The 21,236-nt window shown below is 41.6% G+C and overlaps 2 protein-coding genes across 2 annotated transcripts; both read right to left on the bottom strand.

Annotated features, from left to right (window-relative positions):
• Positions 1–733: 733 nt before the first annotated feature.
• LOC306981020 (transmembrane protease serine 9-like) lies at positions 734–15,146 on the bottom strand (the record flags this gene model as incomplete). The annotated part of the gene is made up of 12 exons (XM_079580566.1): positions 734–780; positions 886–1,065; positions 5,243–5,444; positions 6,476–6,615; positions 8,396–8,643; positions 8,753–8,902; positions 12,349–12,638; positions 13,582–13,718; positions 13,797–13,948; positions 14,209–14,389; positions 14,737–14,751; positions 15,089–15,146. The coding sequence occupies 12 exons, from the start codon at positions 15,144–15,146 to the stop codon at positions 734–736; spliced, it is 1,800 nt and encodes a 599-aa protein (XP_079436692.1).
• A 1,171-nt stretch (positions 15,147–16,317) lies between these two features.
• LOC306981019 (serine protease 27-like) lies at positions 16,318–20,413 on the bottom strand (the record flags this gene model as incomplete). The annotated part of the gene is made up of 6 exons (XM_079580565.1): positions 16,318–16,608; positions 18,105–18,244; positions 18,322–18,590; positions 18,798–18,960; positions 20,003–20,017; positions 20,359–20,413. 6 exons carry the CDS (start codon positions 20,411–20,413, stop codon positions 16,318–16,320), a joined length of 933 nt encoding a protein of 310 aa, XP_079436691.1.
• Between the last annotated feature and the right edge of the window lie 823 nt (positions 20,414–21,236).

Here is a 21,236-nt window from a genome sequence, read left to right as displayed (position 1 = left end):
GCCCCTTATGAGAGACCAACAGGCCTGGTTAGAACCATGAGGCCGTCCTCCCGTGGGACCCACCACCTGCAGGAGGAGCCATAGGGGCTGGTGCAATGTGATCTGGGAAGCTCCAACAGCTGCCCCCACGACCCGGCAACGGAAAAGTTGAAGAAAATGGATGGATGGATGGATGGATGGATGGATGGATGGATGGATGGAGGTTGAGATGGATGGAGGTTGAGATGGATGGATGGATGGCGGTTGAGATGGACACTAACGGGACCTTCACTTTATTCTACTGGGGCATCAGTGAAACACCTCCATATTTTACCGCATGTATGGTGCACTTTTTGGTTGTCAACAAGGCCTATGATGAAAAGTGCACCATACCCACAGTGAAATATGGAGGTGTTTCGCTGATGCCACAGGCTCCAGCAGAATAAAGTGATGGTCCCGCCCATAGCTGTCAAGTGTCCCGTTTGGGCTGGGAAACTACCGTAATTTGCCCCTCTTTCCCGCCACTGCCACCTGTCTTGGCGCTTGGTTGGGCTGGTCAGACGGCCTGCGGCGGGTACTATAAAATGCCCCATAGTTTCAAATCCAAAACTTGACAGGTATACAGGTATCTTATAGCCTACATCACTGCATCAGACAGAAGAATGGAGACGGTGTAGGGAATACAATCAACTATTCACATTATAGAATACTCCTCAAATGGAAATTCCTCTTACACATTTTTACATTTGTTCGTTCAAATGTACGACTCAAAGAACAGCATTCGCACTGGCTTTGCAGCAACTGGTCACAGACAGTTAAGTGAAAGCTGCCGGTGCGACCCCAGCTTTCAAAGTCTGATTGATCTGTGATTAAAGTGTGCGATAGTTAGGAATGGCGCTCGCTCACTGAAGCGGCCACTGTATGAGCTATTGATTTCTCCGGAGCAGGGAGACTGTTGGCACCGGCGCAAATTGCTCAGAGAAAGATCTGGCAGCTTCAACTCAATTTCTAAAAACGCCAGCTGGAGCCAAAGTCTTTGAATCAGCTCCAGAATAAAGGCAGAGGCAGAGGAGATGTATCCGTCATCTGCAGACAAGTTCAATGATGTGGAGAAGCAGGTTTTACATACAGTATGTGCGGCGCAGTCGAGGTCCGTCAAGTGTGTCGTCGTATAGAGTGACTTTCAGTGGCTCCTCATTCATCCACCCTGTTCAGAGATCCAGAGTTAATAGCTTTGCACGGTCGTAGTTCAACACGTATCTTCTCAGTTCTCATCCATCGCCCATTTTGATGTAATTTCTCGAATACGTAATGATTGAAAACGAACTAAAACGGTGTCTGGTCTTTCATGTGGACCGAAGCTTTTAACCTTTGAACGTTTTCTCTTTTGTAAAAAAGGACCGGCGCTCTCATGCCGCGTTAACCTTTCGCAAAAGAATCACTGACATGTTCACTTTGCTCCGGTCACGGCTGAAGCTCTCACTCCCCGCTGTAAAATCACTTTCATCGACATCACCGCGATCTCACTATTGTATCTCTCGTCCCCGTTTGCTCAAAAGGTCTTCGGAGCGGATGGAGATGTTCCAGTGAATTCTTTTGTTGTAGAGCAGTTATAGAATCATTTAAAGATGATGAACTAAATGTGTTTTTAGCATGTACTGTGGAATGGAGACGGAAACTGAAGCTGTGGTGGAGAAGCCAGAGTACCCAGGCAAACAGTCCGGCTTACCTGACATCTCCATAGACTCCTCCAGAAGTACGACATGAGCACGGTAAGAGCTGGATTTATTGAAGACCGTTCCCTGAATTTTGAGTATTTTCAAAACAATAAAAAGCATGTTTATTGCATATTTTGAAGGATCTTTACCTGATTTTGTTTCTTGTAATGGAACTAGATTAGTTTTGTCCTCCTTTAGTATATGCTCAGATATTTGTGGGAAAAACAAATGTGCATCTACATTATAAAGCATTTCAACCTGGATAGACTCAAACAGACAAAAGCAGCGATTAGGAAGATTTATTGACATGAATATTAGTTTTTTGGCGATCAGACCCTGGTGGTAGACATAGATGTATGAACTGAAGTCAGTATGGTTGGACAGGTTGGACAGGTTGGAGTTAGGGACGTCTTCCCAGGAGCCTGGACACTGGTGATGGTATAGGACACCCGTGATGATGCAACAGGGAGAAGCCGTGGGAAGAAGAGGCGGAGAGGGGGCGGAGGTGGGTCGCAGCACAGCTGGGAAGCGAACGATCCATGATTGCTGGGGCTTAAAAGCCGGACCGAGGGCGATGATTGGCTGCCACAGAGATGCGGCTCTTACGCTGATAGGCTGAGGTGGAGGTGTGGCCCTCTCGGCAGCGATCATTGGCTGGAGGTAAATGATGCTGAAATTGGTCTCCCAGGTTGAATTAACGCCTAGGCTTCAATTTAGGTATCAATTTCATGAACTTGCAGGCTTGTTTTCTAGCATTTCTGTGACAGTGACTCTGAAAAGTGACCCTGCACGTTGTTAAACTTAAACAAATGTTAGGAAAGTTAGAAAAGAGTTTGGGAACACAACTAGCATGATAATTTCGGGGGTTCCTCTTTCATTGCTTGTAATTAAACAAGCAGCGACTTTCCTCTCTCTTGGTACAGCATCATTTTTGCCTTTTTCTGCAAACTGCATTTGTAGTTTCTGTGCTCTACACTGTTTTGGCGGATGCTTTTGTACGTCTTTGCTGTGTTTTTGTGGAGGTTTGACTGATTTTTTTTTTTTACTGCAGAGAGTAATGGTCCTGAAAAAAGCAGCTTTTTAAGACCTACACATTTCTTCTTCTGAAACACTGAAGAGGCACCAAGAGCCCCCACACCTGCAGCACTGTTGTACGCTTGTGTAATGAGAAACACAGCACTTACTTACTTACTTAATAAAGAAAATGGTAAAGGGTCTTTAAGTGCACTCAATAAAGAACCCTTTTACTGTACGCAGAACTCAGACTGGAAAAAACTAAACAAAAAACTGCTCTGTCAGCATCAAAGCAACAAACGCTGATGTTGCATAAAATGTAGAAAATAGGATTAAAATAAAACAGCCTCGAAGTTTATATTTATTGCTATTCATGTCACAACTCACTGATCTTGCATTTTAGGAGATTGCTTTCCATTATAGCATTTCCCCACTGTGTAATCCTTTACGGCCAAAGGCGATGCAGGCCCCGTTTTTACTTCTACCATCCAATTTCACATCCGCCAAAGAATGTGTCTGGAAACATAAGTCGTTTCTAATGAGTCAGAGCAACAATGCACCTGGATTATATTTGTGTATTCGACACTGAGGGTTCCTGTATCTACTTTTATGGGCTGAATGCACTAGTGATGGATGGGATGGTACTAGCAATTTCATGACTAGTGTCGAGGTGCAGCAACATACACATTTTTCAAAAGTAGAAACTAAGAATGCTGTTAGTATTACTCTAGTATAACTAAAAGTACAAGTGATGTACAATAGTAAAGGAACAGGCCACCGTTTTCCCATACTGAGATATGTTCTTACCTGAGCTTAGACGAGTTGATGCGTACCTGTCTGGTCACTCTGCCGCTCTGTCATGCAAAAAGACCAAAGATGCTGTTAGCATTTAGCCTCTCCTTCTCTATGGGGTCAAACGGGGGTGAAGTTAGAAGTGACCAAGCTCTTCTACGTTTTCCATATTTAAATACGGTTACGTGAGTAGTTACACGATCCTTCCGCAAAATTAAACATGTCCAAATTCTCCTGGTGTTATTACGCCTCACAATATATTTTATCTTCTTAGAAAATTGACATTTCATTCTGTGTAACTATAACTATATATTGTGTAACTATTCACGTAAATAGGAAAAAACGTGGCGCTTCTTGGGGCATGGTAGTTCAGCGGTTAGCGCTCGTGCTTCACAACTCGAGGGTCCCGATTTCGGGGTTCCCACCTGGACGGGACATTTCTGTGTGGAGTTTGTATGTTCTCCCCATGTCTGTGTTCTCTCCATGTCTATGCACTGTCCCAACCAAATAACCAATACATTTCACCCCTGTTTGGGTTCATAGGAATAAGCTGGGAGAGGCTAAATGCTAACATCATCAGACAGGTACACATCAACTCGTCTAAGATCAGGTGAAAACATACCTCAGTATGGAAAAACGGTGGCCTGTTCCTTTAAACCAAATTAAGTCTTACATGTTAATAACCACACTGGAAAAAGAATAATTGAAATTGATTTTTTTTAATTATATATTTTAATCATAGTCTTTTTCACATGATTTTGGCCTTTTTGCTGTATTTTCCTGGTTAGTTTAGGCACACGTGTGAAGCATGAGGAAGAAATCAGATTATTATTATTATGAATAACAGATTATACTGTTTACATGTCTCTTCAATAACCTGAGAACTCCAGAAATCAGATTTTTGGTCTCCATGTAAACCCACAATAGGCCCCTTCCAGGTGGGAATCGAACCCGGGATCCTCTAAATGCACCATGCTGCCCAATGCAGTGCAGAACTATGAGGAGTCAGGGGTGGACATTCAGACACTCCATTCAGTCCTTCTCCGCAAGCTTTATTTGAATAATTTACAGCATTAATAGTTGGTAACCTGTTGAGATACGCGTTCACTTTCCCCAATGTTTAGTTTCTCCACACTGTGGCTTTAACTGTACAATAACTGCAGTTTGGAGCCATAATTACTGAAGCTATTACTATAATCACCAGAGCACAATGAGAGTAAATCCACAAAGCAGCTGAATAAAATAGGAGCTCATTTTGCTACTGCAGCCAGACACTTCAGCAAGGGGAAGCCTAGTCGTAGTAGTTGGTTGCTCTGTGATGGTATTCCATCTTTGTGTGGTAGTATTCGTAGTAGATGTAGCAGGAGGAGCAGTGGTTGGTGGTTTTGTAGATGTAGTCAATCTTGTAGTAGTAGTTGTTGTTGTAGTAGGAGTTGCAGTAGTAGTTGTTGTTGTTGTAGGAGTAGCAGTAGTAGCAGTTGTTGTCGTAGTTGTAGTAGGAGTTGCAGTAGTAGTTGTTGTTGTTGTAGGAGTAGCAGTAGTAGCAGTTGTTGTTGTTGTTGTTGTTGTAGGAGTAGCAGTAGTAGCAGTTGTTGTCGTAGTTGTAGTAAGAGTAGCAGTTGTAGTAGTAGTAGTTGGTTGCTTTGTGGTTGTGGTCGTTCTCGGTGTAGTAGTAGCGGGCCGTGCAGTTATAGTAGTAGTAGATAGCGTAGTATTTGAGCAGTTGTAACTCCAGTCACTGTCCGTTCCTGGTGAGGTGAAGTACACAAATCCTGGAGTGTCGTCGCCCCCGACAACGCTCTCGATCCAGCCCTGGAACTCCGAGACCTCGGTGTAGACTCCGGGGCTGTTGGGTTTAGCGCAGCCGTCCCCAAAACTGACGACTCCAGCCTGGACCCAAACTTCATACATTTGCACCATCAGAGGACCTCCCGAGTCGCCCTGTGGGGAGAATTCAAAATAAACTCCGCCTTTTATGTGCCACCTGCTTGTGTGCTCTGTATTTTGGGACTAATTTAGATCCATACATTTTTTCTGCTACATTTTTGATACCAATGACACTGCATACATTTGGCCACCATATGAACACAGAACAAGATTATAGATGGAGGACATGTTTACGAAGCAGCAAAAGAAGTTCTGAAAATAAAGTCTAGCAATAAATTCTTAATCTCTTTACCAAGCACATCTTCTTCAGTGATTATCCAGATATCCAGGCATTACCCAAATCTAAAAGCTTCTTGAAATGAGTATTGAAATAGCGGCAAAATGCGACATAATTGAAGACGAAAACGCAACAACAAAGCAAGAAAAAAGGTCCAAAAACTTGACAAAAATATGACAAAAAGTTACAATACAACAAAAAAGTTATACAAATGAAACAGAAAAGTTACCAAAAAACAACAAAAGCTTGACTCAAAAGTCCACAAAAAAGGGATGAAAAAGAAACAAAAATGCACAAAATACGTGCCAAAAAAAGCGACCAAAAATGACAACGAGGAAAAATCTGTAAGTCTTCGCTTTTAAATGAGGCGTAGATTGTAAGAAGATTTGGGTAAAGATGAACAAAATGAGCTCCGTTAAACTAGCGTGTGTTTCTCAGTGGCAGCTTTAAGCCACACCTCAGTGATTGAACTTCAGGTTGACTCTAAATGTCTGCATTTCTAATTAGCTCTCGTAGCATCCTTAGCCAGGGGGTGTACTCACTTATTCCACGCTGTCCTGTGATTGTTTACATGTTATGGTCAATAAAAACATGATAACATGTAAATGTTTGGGTGGTATTAGTTTAAGCAGACACTGTTTACTCAGTCTTGTGATTTCAATTGAGATCAGACCACATTTTATGAGTTATTTAGGCAGGAATGTAAAAAACAGTGCACTGTATCTTATCCCATAGAAAATCAAGCTTTCATTCATTGTTTTTCAACTGTTACACGTATTTTGTGTAATATAATAAGAATCAAACTCACTTGGCACGAATCTTTTCCTCCTTCTGCAAATCCCGCACAAATGGTCTTGTTTGGGGGAGGGCCATGCAGGAGGCATTTACACTGGTTGTCCCCTATGATCGGAACGCTCACTTCCTGAAGCCTCTCAGGAAACTCACCTCCTGTTAAAGCCACATGATAAACAGGTGAATCCTCCAGGTGTTTCTGACCATTATCCTGGCTCCATGTCTGCAGATGGGTCTCCAATGTTACAGACCAAAGCTATCTGGACTGCACTCAGGGTTAAAAATAACTATCCCCCAAAACAGTCTCCTTTGAGCCTAGCCATTGCTTTCAATTTTGTTTCATGTTAAAGTGCGGCTCCACATAAAGCTGTATCTTCCCCTGGAGTCCGAATCGCTTGGTCATGGCGTACGGAGCTGAAGGTGCTATGAAATCTGGTTCTGGTGAGGAGCTAAGTCGACGAACACCCACCATTTTTGACCGAGTTATGATAAAAGAAGTCACGACTTGATTACAAATTTAAATTTCAACTTATTATTATGGTCAAAATGCAGCTAAAAATGGATATGAAGAGTGATGCTATAGGATTGACTCCCTCATTAAAGACTTTACTATACCCATGTTTAATCAGGGTTCATTTGGCCTGTTACACCGGGCGCTGCACTGGATGGGTCAAATGCAAAGGACAAATTTCCCTACAAGGGCAATACAGCTTACCTTTACCTTATTCACCTTATTCCGCCCCGCCCACTTTTGCCACTTTTTGCGTTGTCTCAGCACTTCCGTTGTACTGACACTTCCGGTCAAGCGCGAAGCCCGTTCATTTAAACGGAGAACGAGGGAAAATATTCTCCGCTCAAATCTGATGTTTAGTAGATTAATTTGTGTAAAATGTCCAATGTTCATTTGCACCAACATGTCAACACTGCACCGTTTCTCAGCGCAGCCAAAAAACGGCTTTGTTTTCGTGTAGTGACTGATTTTATGTGGACTTCTCCAGTCCCATGTTAACAGATAGGAGAAAAGGGGTGGGCACAATTCATGGCGGAGCCCACGCGGGCCTCCGGAATAAGGTGAATACATGCTTTTCAGTCATGTGACCTTTGTTGTTCTGGTGGCCATTTTGAATACCAAAGTGGAACTGTGCAGTACTACAAATATAACAATATCTCTACTCAGGATGAAAATAGAAGACAACTGATTGACGGTGAAAACACAGCCCCAGAGACGCAGGTTTATTTGAAGAAACCAGTTTGTCAGTGTTTAAGATGTTAGCATGCTACCGGTTAGCATTTAGCTTCAACAGCTCAGCTCTGACCTCTCCAAGAGAAAGTCCTGAACCACAAACATAGCCTTGGATACAACATGTGACAGAGGTCAGAGGTCAGAGCTGTTACTGTTGTATATTTCTTCAGTGTTCATAGATGTGAGCCACACATGTGTTTATCAGGTTGAAGACATTGACTGTTGGTTGATGACAATTGCTAACCGGTAGCATGCTAACATCTTGAGCAGCTTAAACACTGGCTCAGACTGAGACTCTGTTGACAAACTGTAAAAATCACAGAGAAAGTTTTTCTGTCTCTTCTTTGATGTGTTCATTTAGTCTTCAGAGCGAAGCAGATCTTTAGTAAATCCTGCTGTAGCTCCACATACAGAGCTGCTACGCCTGTGCCACATTTGCTGCTTATATCACATAAACATGTTTTTACTGTTATCTTCTTGAGCAATGACTACGAGTTCATAAAAATGCCACTCAGTCAGTTGGTCTTTATTTTCAACCTGAGTCGAGATATTGTTACAAGTTATAGTACTGCATAATTCTACTTCGGTATTCAAAATGGCCGCCGGAACTATGTGTGATGTCATTGGAAACGCATGTATACTATAGTGCCATGTCAGAATAGGTACTTTTGTGTTCAGTGATCAACATCTCACCGTACTCCAGAGTGCCCCAGCCACTGACCCAGGCATTGACCCCAGTGTGGAAGGTACTGCCTCTCTGGGCCAGGCAGACCGGGTTAATGTAGTGGGTGTAGATCACAGGAGACGACATTTTCATCAGAGCGATGTCATTGTCCAGATTTGTGCTGTTGGGGTGGATTTCCAATTGAACTACATCCCTGTACTCCACGTTCAGACCAATATCTTGTGCATTCAATTGGACCTGTATGAGGTTTGCCGCTCTGCAAGACAAACATGAAAATATCAATTACATTTGATAATATCGTGACGGGATTCTGCACGTATGGATCAAATACTGAGAACTTAAACAGAAATTTAAAAACCCCTCACGTGTTAGTAAGGCAGTGCGCCGCCGTCAGTATCCACTGGTGGTTGATGAGAGCCCCTCCGCACAGATACGCAGATCCACCAGAGTCGCTGATTGTCAGACGAGCTTGCCACGGCCAGGTCCCCGGAGACGCGTCTGCTCCGCCCACGATCCTGGGGTTTAAAGGCGCTTTGCCACAAGCTGAGACAAACAGATGTGATATTAAAAAGACCAACAGGGATCACAAGCATGAAAGACTGTTTGAATCTATCACTGTCAGACGAGAAAACATTTATTCAACCGTGTCTTTACTCTTTATCCAGGTTAATATTTAGCACACCAGCCTCAAAGCAGCACTAAGTAACTTGTTTACCTTAATAAATCCTTTCCGTAGTCCCACTGGGGTAATGCAAGTGTTGATGGGAAGATTTCCTGCCCAATACACACTAATAGAATCACAAGGAAGAAGCTAATAGGCTTACGGGCAAAGCTAACTGCGGGCTAGCACCACTTAAACTGTATTTACAAGTTTGAGTGAAAAAAAATGATCTCCATTGTGTAATTGGATGTACAATATCCCTATCTCTCTTTGTGTTTTCTGTCAGCGTAGTATTTACTCTCACCGACGATTAATGAGTAAAAAAAACGCAACTCGCTACGACGCCTGCAGTGGCGCTTATGGCCTCTAGGGGCGTAAGTTACTTAGTTCTGCTTTAAATTAAAATATGAAATATTTTTAGATTTACATTTCTTGCACCTTATTATGAAATCTATAAAACATAGGTCAAAAATGCACATTATTTAGTCTTATTAAGATTTTCTAATATACAGTACAGGGTCATTTTTCCTTAGATATATACTGTATACTTATACAACTTATACAGCTCAAAGAAACTAAGGTAAAGATACAAAGTCCATTTGAAATCTTTTTAATTTTAAACATAATTCCATCCATCCATCCATTTTCTTCCGCTTTATCCGGGGCCGGGTCGCGGGGGCAGCAGTCTCAGCAGAGATGCCCAAACTTCCCGATCCACACACACCTCCTCCAGCTGTTCTACATTTTAAACATAACATCGGACAAATTCAAAATATGAAGTCATATATTACCTTGGGAGTGACAGTCTGAAAGAGATGGACAGAACAAACAAATACATAAATAAACAGTATATAAAAGTACATAAAGGTACATTAAAAGTGGCAATGATCAGCACTAACACACTGCTCAGCTACATCTGTCGCTCTTTTTATTCCATAAAGCTGTAGCTCTGGCAACAGGCCCATAAGAGGCTATTATAGGTTTTACTATATTGAATTTATTGTACCCACTTCAACTTTAATGTACTGTATATACAATAGATACTGGCGGGAGAGTGGGGTACTGTAAAGTCAGCCATTTTGCTTTGGTGGTACAAACTACATTTATCATTTACATACATGTTTGAGCTGGTTGTAGCTGAAATGTTACAAAAAATAGTCTGGAAATCATGGTTTAACATTGGCTTTAAAAAGGCTGTATTGTGGGGAAAGTGAGCCTGGTTGAACCACCAGATTTAAAGCTGAAATTTAAACTTAAAATCGTGAAAACCTATTTGTGTGGAACATTTTTTTTTTCAATTTCTTTTATTTCTCTTATGCAACAAAAAGTCCCTTAAAAACAAGTTGAGTGAACTCTGTCATTGTTTTTTACAGAGCCAGAGGCGGCTCACTTTCTCTCAAACCCTGATCGACTTACAACACTGTCCTTTGTTGCAAAATCAAGATACTGAAGATGTTTGTTTATGCCAAAAGATGACTTTGAGTCGTGAAAAACACCTAAAAAAAAATCATTATTTTGGTTCCTGGACAGCATTTTTTTGTCTGGCACATTGAAGTAATGTAATTCTCTTATTTACAATGCAGCTACATTTCCAACAGGTGGTTCATCTTACACCTCTCTCTCCCACAATGAGCTTTATATTAAGTTCTTACCTTTGAGAAGAAAAGTGACCAAAAGTAAGGCTGTAAAGATCAAGTAGAGTCCCATTGTGGTTTAACACCTCTCTGCACAGTTTAGCTTTCAAAATACTGATATTAAAAGTCCTTTGAGTCAGTGCTTGACTCCGCCCATCCCTAGAAGGCCACCTTTTATGACTGAGGTAACCCCAGACATGACACTGGTATTGTCTAGTTTGGTGACACAGAAACGTGAAGCTATTTTAAACACTCCCTTAATACTCCAGGGAAGGAGCTTTTCAGGAGGATAATGTGCATGTAAAACTACTATGATTTCCATATGATAAGCCGCTACTTTTTTCTCACAACTTGCAGTTTATACAACGATGTGTCTGATTTATAGATTATTATGGTCATACTGAGAGGAGTCAGTTTCAGTTTGACTGAGCTGACCCGGGTTTAATCTCACCCCCCGCCTTAACCGAGCACATTTTCTCCAGTTCAGCTTTACCCAATTCTAAAAGCTTCTCATCTGTAGCTTGCAGCCTCCAGGCCATGGGTGACGCCTCATTTGAAAGCTAAGACGGACAAAACTGATCCAAGATTCTTTCTCGCTCACTTTTTTGTCGGATTTATGTCACGTTTTTGTTGCTTTATCATCGCTTTTTGTCGCCTGTTTAGTTGCGTTTTTGAGGCTTTTCTTTTTGGCTGCATTACCATCCTCATTGACATCTCGTTTTTGTCACTATTTTGAAGAAGCTTTTCGATTTGGGTAAAGGAACAGGCCAGGTTTTTCTATACTGAGATATGTTCTTAACTGAGCTTAGACGAGTTGTCGCTTCTAACTTCACCCCGTTTGGAGCTATAGGAATATACTGGGAGAGGCCAAATGCTAACAACATCTTTGGTTTGCTTTTTGCGTGACTGAGCACACTCACAAAGACCAGACAGGTACACATCAACTTGTCTAAGCTCAGGCAAGAACATATCTCAGTACGGAAAAACGGTGGCCTGTTCCTTTAAGAGATTAAAGAGTAATATAATCTAATTCAGAAATTTTTCTTAACACACTTTCATGAAAGTAAATGTATCTGCAGGCCACCGTTCTCTTGGAATCTTTGACTGTGCAGAGAGAGAAAAGGAGGACCATGATTCTGAAGAGGTTTTTAATGCAGGCTGCTTGTTACCGTTGGCATGCACTAGCCTAGCACTAGCCTAGCACTAGCCTAGCACTAGCCTAGCACTAGCCTAGTACCACTAAACTCTTCAAATATAAGGACTGCATGAAAAAATTAATAAAAACAATTCTCCAGAAATCAACAACAGTCTGGATAACTAGGAAATGAGGCCCTATATCAAAAATCCTGAAATATCCCTTTAAGGGCTTATATTATTGTCAAAGGAAAGTCAGTTTTAATGGTGTTTTTCCATAAAAGGTTTAGGACTTTAGACTGTTTCACGTACACAGTGCATGTTTGACATAGGGACAGACAGAACAGAGAACAAACAGTATGGGGTACACTCAGCGGGGCCTGTTGTTGAGAATGTTAGTGTGTATCAGGCTTATTTAAAAACGAGCCTTTCCCACTCATTCACATTGATTGTATTGGTTTAAATTGACATAAAAAATATGAGGTGAACATTCTCATGAAGTGCGATTGAGTGACAATTGACAGGTGATTACCAGAGGTTTAGAGCGGCAAGACAGAGATATATCATTGTCACAGTAGCAGCAGTGGTAGAAGCTGCTGCACAGGTGTAAGACGTGTCGCTGTCCTCTCCTGGTGAGTTGTATGTCACGAATTCGGGAGGGTCCTGAGTCCCAACAATCTCCTGGATCCAGTCCTGGAACTCCGAGACCTCAGTGTAGACGCCGGGTATGTTCGGTCTCGCGCACTCCTCTCTTAAACTGACGATTCCAGCCTGGACCCAATTGAAATCCTTTTTCACCAGTAGAGGGCCTCCTGTGTCGCCCTGAAAAGAATCGAGACAAACTGGACAATCAAACACGTCGGCGAAACTCGGACGACCTATTTTGTCGTCGTATCAGCTAATGATGCTTTTAGAAAGTTATTCGCCTCTACCGCACATATTTCTACAGTTCTGGGAGTTTTACACTGATGTTTAACTTTCCGAACTGTCTCGTGTTTGTGCAAGGGCAGCTCGATCTTAACATTGACCCAGCACTATATTTCAAAAGTGAGGAATTAAAGTGAAAAACTTGCACAGACCTAGACTACTGTAACATTCATACATATGCATGCCTTTCCAATGACATCACGCATAGTTCCGGCGGCCATTTTGAATACCGAAATAGAATTATGCAGTACTACAACAAGTAACAATATCTCTACTCAGGATGAAAATGAAAGACAACTGATTGACAGTGGCATTTTCATGTACTCGTAATCATTGCTCAAGAAGACAACAGTAAGAACACGGCCCCAGAGACGCACGTTTATGTGAAGAAACCAGTGAGTCAGTGTTTAAGATGTTAGCATGCTACCAGTTAGCATTTAACTTCAACGGCTCAGCTCTGATTTTTGTCATATGTTGTAGCCAAGGTTGGAGTGCGGTTTAGGGCTTTCTTTTGGAGAGGTCAGAGCTGAGTTGTTGAAGCTAAAAGCTAACCGGTAGCATGCTAACATCTTAAATCTGACTCACTGGTATCTTCACATAAACCTGCGTCTCTGGGGACGTGTTCTTACTGTTTTCTTCTTGAGCAAAGATTACGAGTCGATAAAAATGTCACTGTCAATCAGTTGTTTTTCTTTTATATCTTGAGTAGAGATATTGGTTATTTGTTGTTGTACTGCATGATTCTATTTTGGTATTCAAAATGGCCGCCATAACAACAAAAGTCACATGACAGAAAGGCATGCATTGGTGAATTCAAACGCCCTTCCCTAATACTCACTTTACACGAGTCTTTCTTTCCTTCTGCGGAGCCAGCACACATGGTCTTGTCTGGGACGGGGAACGTATTGTTACATTTGCACTGGTTGTGTCCCACGACCGGCAGACTCACTTCTTGAAGAGTCATAGATGAGCCTCCTGTTATACGAAACCAAAACCACATAAGACTTCATATAGTGCCCATTTTGTGTTTACTTTAAATGATCAATTTCTCACCTCCCTGCACTTTGCCCCAGCCAGTGACCCAGGCCTCGACCCCAGTGTGAAAGGTGCTATGTTTCTGAGCCAGGCAGACCGGCTGAATGTACTTGCTGTAGTTGACAGGAGCGGACATTTTGATCAGAGCGATGTCGTTGTCCAGGTTTGTCCTGCGCAGTCATATAGTGGATGCATTGTCCATTCAGCTATCTTGCTTTGCACCACATCGAGATCAGGGAAAACCAGTTCACTGGCATCCAAGACCACCCATGAGCGACTCGCTATCCTTCAGGACAAAAACATAAATATACGTTTATTTTAGTTTATTGAGTTTATTTGGCAAGGACCATGTACAGGAGCATTATTCAGCATATGAACAGATGCTGTCAAATGCAGAAGATTACCAAACAGTAATCTAAAAGTCTATCACCTGGAGCAAATGCAGTGAGCCGCCGTCAGAATCCACTGTTTGTTAATGAGAGCTCCTCCACACTTGAGGTATTGATAAACGTCAGAGTTGTGCACTTCCAGGAAAGCCTGCCACGGCCAGCTCCCCCGAGACGCATCGCCTCCCCCGACGATCCACGGGTTTATAGGCGCCCTGCCACATGCTGAGACAAACAGAAGAGTTACTTGTAGGACAAACAGCCATCACAAGAATAAATTAAATCACCATGGACATTTGTAATTGTTTAATTATGAAAAGAAAAAAAAAAAAAAATTCTGATTAATTGGAGTGAATACAGGTGCAGACAGGTAGATGGAAACTTTATTGTGTGTTCCAGAAAGTGACCGGCTTAATCACACATCGGTGAATAAAAGTATAAGTAATTGACTCTGTGCATTCAAAATCATAGCAAGAGGTGACTTCCTGTTTCGATCCATCACACCAAAGTAAAAGCACCATCTTATTCAATGTATATTTTAAGAAAGTTAAAATTGTAAAGAAGTTGATTACCTTGGGAGTGGCAGCCTGAAAAAGACAGACAAACAGCAGTAATAATAAGACGCATTAGTCACAGACATCAACCTGATGGCAACATTTTAAGACACAAACAAGTTCAACATTCTGCAAACATTTAGGTGGAAATATAGTGGAATAATAAGAAGTTATATATTTTTTTGTTGTGAAATGTTGCTGTTTTGGGTGAACTCACATAATCCGATTTCCCTGTTCAGGACTGTGGCTTTTACTGTACCCCAAGTGTACGCTGTAATATTAAATCTTTAACTAATGGTACTTTACTATAAAGCGTATAAACAAGTAAGTCTCTGCCTACAAACAATAAGCAATGTTGTCAAGTTCTTACCTTGTGGCAGAACAGTGACCAAAAGTAAGGCTGAAAAGATTGTGTATCGTCCCATCATGGTTTAACTCCTCTCTGTTCACTAGCCTTAAAAACTGACCTGACCATAGTTTTTAATATGACTCTGACCTTTGTATCTATTGCACCATATAATCTGCTGATAAAGCTTGTATTGTTGCTGATGACTTGGAAAGAAGGAATGTATTTGTTTGTTTGTCATTTTCCATTCACATCACACACACATGTTGCTGGTGACCCATTGTACATGTTTTAAGACCAATGCAGACAAACTAACTAATGTTTACACACTCCACAACATTCACAAAGGTGCTGTTATGTCTAGTTTGTCGGCTTAGAAACTTGATGCTATTTCACACTGTCCCAAACTCAAGGGATGATACATTGCAAGAAAATAATATAAAAATGGCATACACTTGTGTTGTACTTGTGTTAATCAGTTTCTAAAAGTGATCAGATAAACTTTATTGTCCCACTACTGGAAAATGTCATTGGGCGAGACAGTTCAACTCGCAGTGTTGGAGAGTAAAACAATATACATGTACATATACATAATGGCTTCCTGTTGCTCAGAGAAGATAATTTAAGGCTATATCCACACAAAGACAAAACGCTTATATTTTCAGAAACTTTGTCTGTAAGCACAAAGCCAGCCCAGTAAATGTGTGCGTCCACATGGGTCGACTCAGGTCTGAGTCGCAATTCATCCTCCAGCCCTGTGTGAGGCGCTAACACAGATAATAGAACAAGATGTGGAGGGCACATGTGCAGTAAACTTATATGGAATGTAAACAGTGAAAATGAAACTGATTCAAGGATTTACGATCTACAGAAGAGACGAGGAGGCGAGTTTATTCTTCAGACTAAAACGGGACTAAAGCAGAAAAACCTGTCAGTGACTTTTACAGTCCAAAAACACAGACTGACTTGTGTTTTTCTACTTGTCACCTGTGGCTTGTGGACTGCAGTGGAGCAAAGAGGAGCGGAGTAAAACCATCATAGATCCATGAGGAAAACTCAATATAAGGTCATTAGATAATGGATAACAGACACCACTCTGGAGCTGTGACGGATAAGGACAAAGAATGTGACAATCACTCATGTATTGATTTTATTGGTTTAAATTTACATGAACACTTTCAGATTCTCAATAAAATATCAGGTGAGCATTTTCAATAAGGAAGTTCCATTAAGTGACAACAACTGACAGGTGATTACCAGAGGTTCAGAGTGGCAAGACAGAGATATATCATTGTCACCGTAGCAGCAGTGCTAGTAGCTCCGCAGGTGTAAGACTTGTCACTGTCCTCTCCTGGTGAGGTGTATTCGACGATTCCAGGAGGGTCCTCAGTCCCAACAATCTCCTGGATCCAGTCCTGGAACTCGGAGACCTCGGTGTAGACGCCGGGTTTGCTCGGTCTCCCGCAGCCCTCTCCAAAACTGACAATTCCAGCCTGGACCCAAGTGGCATTGTCTTTCACCACTAGAGGGCCTCCTGAGTCGCCCTGAAAAGAATCGAGACAAACTGAGCAATCAAACACGTCGAAAAAACTCGGACGACCTATTTTATGAATTGTGTCGTATCAGTTAATTCACTGGAGAGGTAGGTCTGCTTTTTTTATTTACTGAGCTGAGCTAGTTGTAGTTTATTACACACTTTTCATCAACAATGAACTGTAGGCGATTGTAACATGCTAACCGGGCTAATGTAGCTCTTCTCAGACACTTCACCGGCATAAATAATCGCCCTCTTTTCAAGCGTATGGGTTGGATATGCATGCGTTTCCAATGACATCACGCATAGTTCCGGCGGCCATTTTGAATACCGAAGTAGCATTAAGCAGGCTAAACTAACTCAATGAAGAGGAAACAGACAACCTTTCTCTGTGATTTTTACAGTTTGTCATGTCAACAGGGTCTCAGTCTGGGTCAGTGTTTAAGCTTCACAAGACATTAGCATGCTAGTGGTTAGCAACTGTCAACAGTTTATTCAATCAACTGCCAATGGCTTCAACATGGTAAACACATGTGTGGCTCACATCTATGAACACTGAGGAAATACTACAGTAACAGCTCAGCTCTGACCTCTGTCACATGTTGTAGCAAAGGTTTGGAGTGTGGTTCAGGGCTTTCTCTTCGGGAGGTCAGAGCTGAGCGGTTGAAGCTAAATGCTAGCTGGTAGCATGCTAACATCTTAAACACTGACTCACTGGTTTCTTCACATAAACGTGCGTCTCTGGGGCCGTGTTTTTACTGTTATCTTAAAGCAGTACTAAGTAATGTGTTTACCTTAATAAATCCTTTCCGTAGTCCCTGTGGGGGTAATACAAGTGCTTATGGGATGATTGGAGGGTCTTTCATCTCCCCCTGGTGTCTCTGGCCAGAAAACCATGTTTGCAACTTGACTACCACCGGTCCGGAGAAATCAATACACACTAATAGAATCACGAAGAAGAAGCTAACATGCTAATGGGCAAAGCTAACTGCGGGCTAACGTCACTTTAAACAGTATTTACAGCCAAGTTTGAGTGAAAAAAAATATTTCCATTGTATAATTGGATGCACAGTAACCCTCTCTCCCTTCGCCTTTCCTGTCAGCGTAGTATTTACTCTCCAAGACAATTAATAAGTAAAAAAATTGTAACTTGCTACTACACCTGCAGTTGCGCTTATGGCCTCTAGGGGGAAGAGTTACTTAGTACTGCTTTAAGCAATGATTATGAGTACATAAAAATGCCACTGTCAATTAGTTGTCTTTCACTAGAGTAGAGATATTGTTACATGTGGTAGTGCTACATAATGCTACTTTGGTATTCAAAATGGCCGCTACAACAAAAGTCACATGACTGAAAGGCATATATAAGCCTGAATACTGAGCAGTCTGAACACAGCCCCTTCTTCTGATGTGTGAGAGAGTTCCTCAGGCTCAAGCTCCATATTTGAGTGTCTCGGTTCCGTTCAAACCAGCATGCAAATAAAAACTGCCATCCCTAAAACTCACTTGACACGAGTCTTTCTTTCCTTCTGGGTAGCCGGCACACATGGTCTTGTCTGGGACAGGTGACGTATTGTTACATTGGCACTGGTTGTGTCCCACGACCGGCAGACTCACTTCTCGAAGTTTAGAAGACACAGTGCCTCCTGTTATAAGAAACCAAAACCACATAAGATTCATGTAAGGCCCATTTTGTGTTTTCCTTCAGTGATCAGCTTCTCACCTTCAAACCGTGTGCCCCAGCCAGCGACCCAGGCTTTGACCCCAGTGTGAAAGGTGCTTTTTTTCTGAGCCAGGCAGACCGGCTGAATGTAGATGCCGTAGACGACCGGGGCCGACATTTTGATCAGAGCGATGTCGTTGTCCAGACGGTTAAATGTGCAGTCGAAGAGTGGATGGATTTTCCATTCAGCTATCTCCCTTTTCTGCCCTTGTACACCCACAAGAGACTGGTCGTGGAGACCCAAGTACACCTTTGACTGTTTTGTCGATCTGCAGGACAAAAAAGCAATGTTAGTTTATTTTATTTTATTTATTTTTGCAGGGACCATGTACAGGAGCATTTTTATGGGGAGTGGTAAATTCTTTACTTTTGAAATTTCTCTCTTTCACACTCTGAATCTAACAGGATTGTGACGCGGCGCTGAAATGTGGGTCAAATGCAGAGGATTAGCAAATAGTAATCTGAAAGTCTCTCACTTGGAGCAAACGCAGTGAGCCGCCGTCAGAATCCACTGTTTGTTGATGAGAGCTCCTCCACATAATGAATTACCCAACACCAGGTAAGCCTGCCACGGCCAGCTCCCCCGAGACGCTTCAGCGCCTCCCACGATATACGGGTTTAGAGGCGCCCTGCCACAAGCTGAGACAAACAGGACAAACGGCCATCACAAGAAAAAATGAAGTTACCATGGACATTTGCAACTGTTTCATGAAAAAAACAATCATTCAGATTAACGGGAGTGAAGACAGACACAGACGGGTAGGTTCAGTGTGTTTCACCTGGACACCGTTCCTTGTGTATTTATTTTCCTTGTCTTTGTTGGATCATTGTCTGAGTTCATGTCTGTTTTTGCCTTTTTGTTCTGTGGAGTTCTTCCATTGAATTTTACATTTGGGTCCCCTTTTCCTGACATTTCCTGTGTGGACGTTACTTTCAAAAACTGAATCTCTCATACAGTTGTGTTGACCCCTTCCTTCCTTCCTTCCTTCCTTCCTTCCTTCCTTCCTTCCTTCCTTCCTTCCTTCCTTCCTTCCTTCCTTCCTTCCTTCCTTTTCTTTTCCTTCTTTCTTTTCCTTTCTTTCTTTCTTTTCCTTCCTTTGTTCCTTCCTTTCTGTCTTCCTTCCTTCCTTCCTTCCTTCCTTCCTTCCTTCCTTCCTCCCTCCCTCCCTCCCTACCTTCCTTCCTTCCTTCCTTCCTTCCTTCCTTCCTTCCTTCCTTCCTTCCTTCCTTCCTTCCTTCCTTCCTTCCTTCCTTCCTTCCATCCTTCCTTCCTTCCTTCCTTCCTTCCTTTTCCCTTCCTTTTCTTTTTCTTTCTTTCTTTCTTTCTTTCTTTCTTTCTTTCTTTCTTTCTTTCTTTCTTTCTTTCTTTCTTTCTTTCTTTCTTTTGTATTCTAATCAATTTATTAATCTACTGCTACAAACAAAGCAACATTTAGCCATAACTGCAGGATAAATACTGGTCTAATACAGCAGAGAAATGTACTTTTCCTGTAAAAATCTTTTTTTCCCTAATGTACTTGTTCTGCAGACAAGTAGAGCCATGGTGAGGTTCTACTGTCCCAGACAATTTACCCTCTCATCATTAGCTTTACGTTCATTGAAAACGTTGAGATCAGCATTTCCCGTATGAAATGTAAAATGTATATTTTAAGAAAGTTAAAATTGTAAAGAAGTTGATTACCTTGGGAGTGGCAGCCTGAAAAAGAAGAAGAAAATGAAGAAAATAATAAACAGACACATTAGTCACAGACATGAACCTGACGAGTATTTGATTTGTGGTGAAAATACTTTTAAATATGTATTTTATATTAGTGCACCAATTGAATAAGATACAAGTTCAACATTCTGCAAACATGTAGGTTACAGATTGTGAAATATAGTGGAATAATAAGAATCTATTGATTTGCCAAAGGGGAAATTTACTCGACACCCCAAGTGTACACTGTAATAATACATCTTTTAGTAATGGTACTTTACTATAAAACGTATAAAAAATTAAACCTCTACCTACAAACAACAATATTGTCAACTTCTTACCTTGTGGTAGAAAAGTGACCAGAAGTAAGGCTGAAAAGATGGTGTATCGTCCCATCGTGGTTTAACTCCTCTCTGTTCACTTGCCTTACACTAGTGATGTGAAAAGTCAAATAAAGTCATTGCCTTTCACTGAAAATGGCAATAAAAACGACTCTGTTTCTGATTACGGTAAGTCCAGGGATGAGCTCCTCCCTACACAATCTTTTCAATATGACTTTAACCTTTGCATTGTTTCTGCTACACCTTGTCATAATCCGCTGATAATGTCTTAAGTTATGTGTTTATGCCGGTAACTTGAAAAAATAAAACTTCATTTCATCTCTGTCTTTATTGAAAGTATAGATACATATTCCACAACATCCACAACGGTATTATATTATGTTGGCATGGAAACGTGATGTTATTTCAAACACTCCCATAACTCTGATAAAAGTAAAAATGCTGTTTGCCTGTGCTGCAGTTTACAAGCCTGTGTTAATAAGTTTCTTGCAGTGATAAGATTAACTTTATTATCCCACAACTGGAAATTTGCATTTGGGATCTAGTGCAGGTGCTTAACAACACACAAAGTTTAAAATAGAAAAGACTTTTTGATTAATACAATTTTATGTTGGATTGATTTGATCTTCTTTCTTGTAATTGTGAAGCACTTTGAATTACCTTGTATGCGAACAATAACAACAGTTCACCTGATATTACTGAAAACACATTTTCAATAAGGAAGTGCCAATGAGTGACAACTGACAGGTGATTACCAGAGGTTTAGAGTGACAAGACAGAGATATATCATCGTCACAGTAGCAGCAGTGGTAGAAGCTGCACCACAGATGTAAGACGTGTCGCTGTCCTGTCCTGGTGAGGTGTATGCGACGAATCCG

This window comes from Gobius niger (assembly GCF_951799975.1).
Source record: "Gobius niger genome assembly, chromosome: 21".
Classification (NCBI taxonomy): domain Eukaryota; kingdom Metazoa; phylum Chordata; class Actinopteri; order Gobiiformes; family Gobiidae; genus Gobius; species Gobius niger.
Note: the sequence above shows the minus strand (reverse complement) of the source record. Positions and strands in the feature narration are given on the sequence as shown.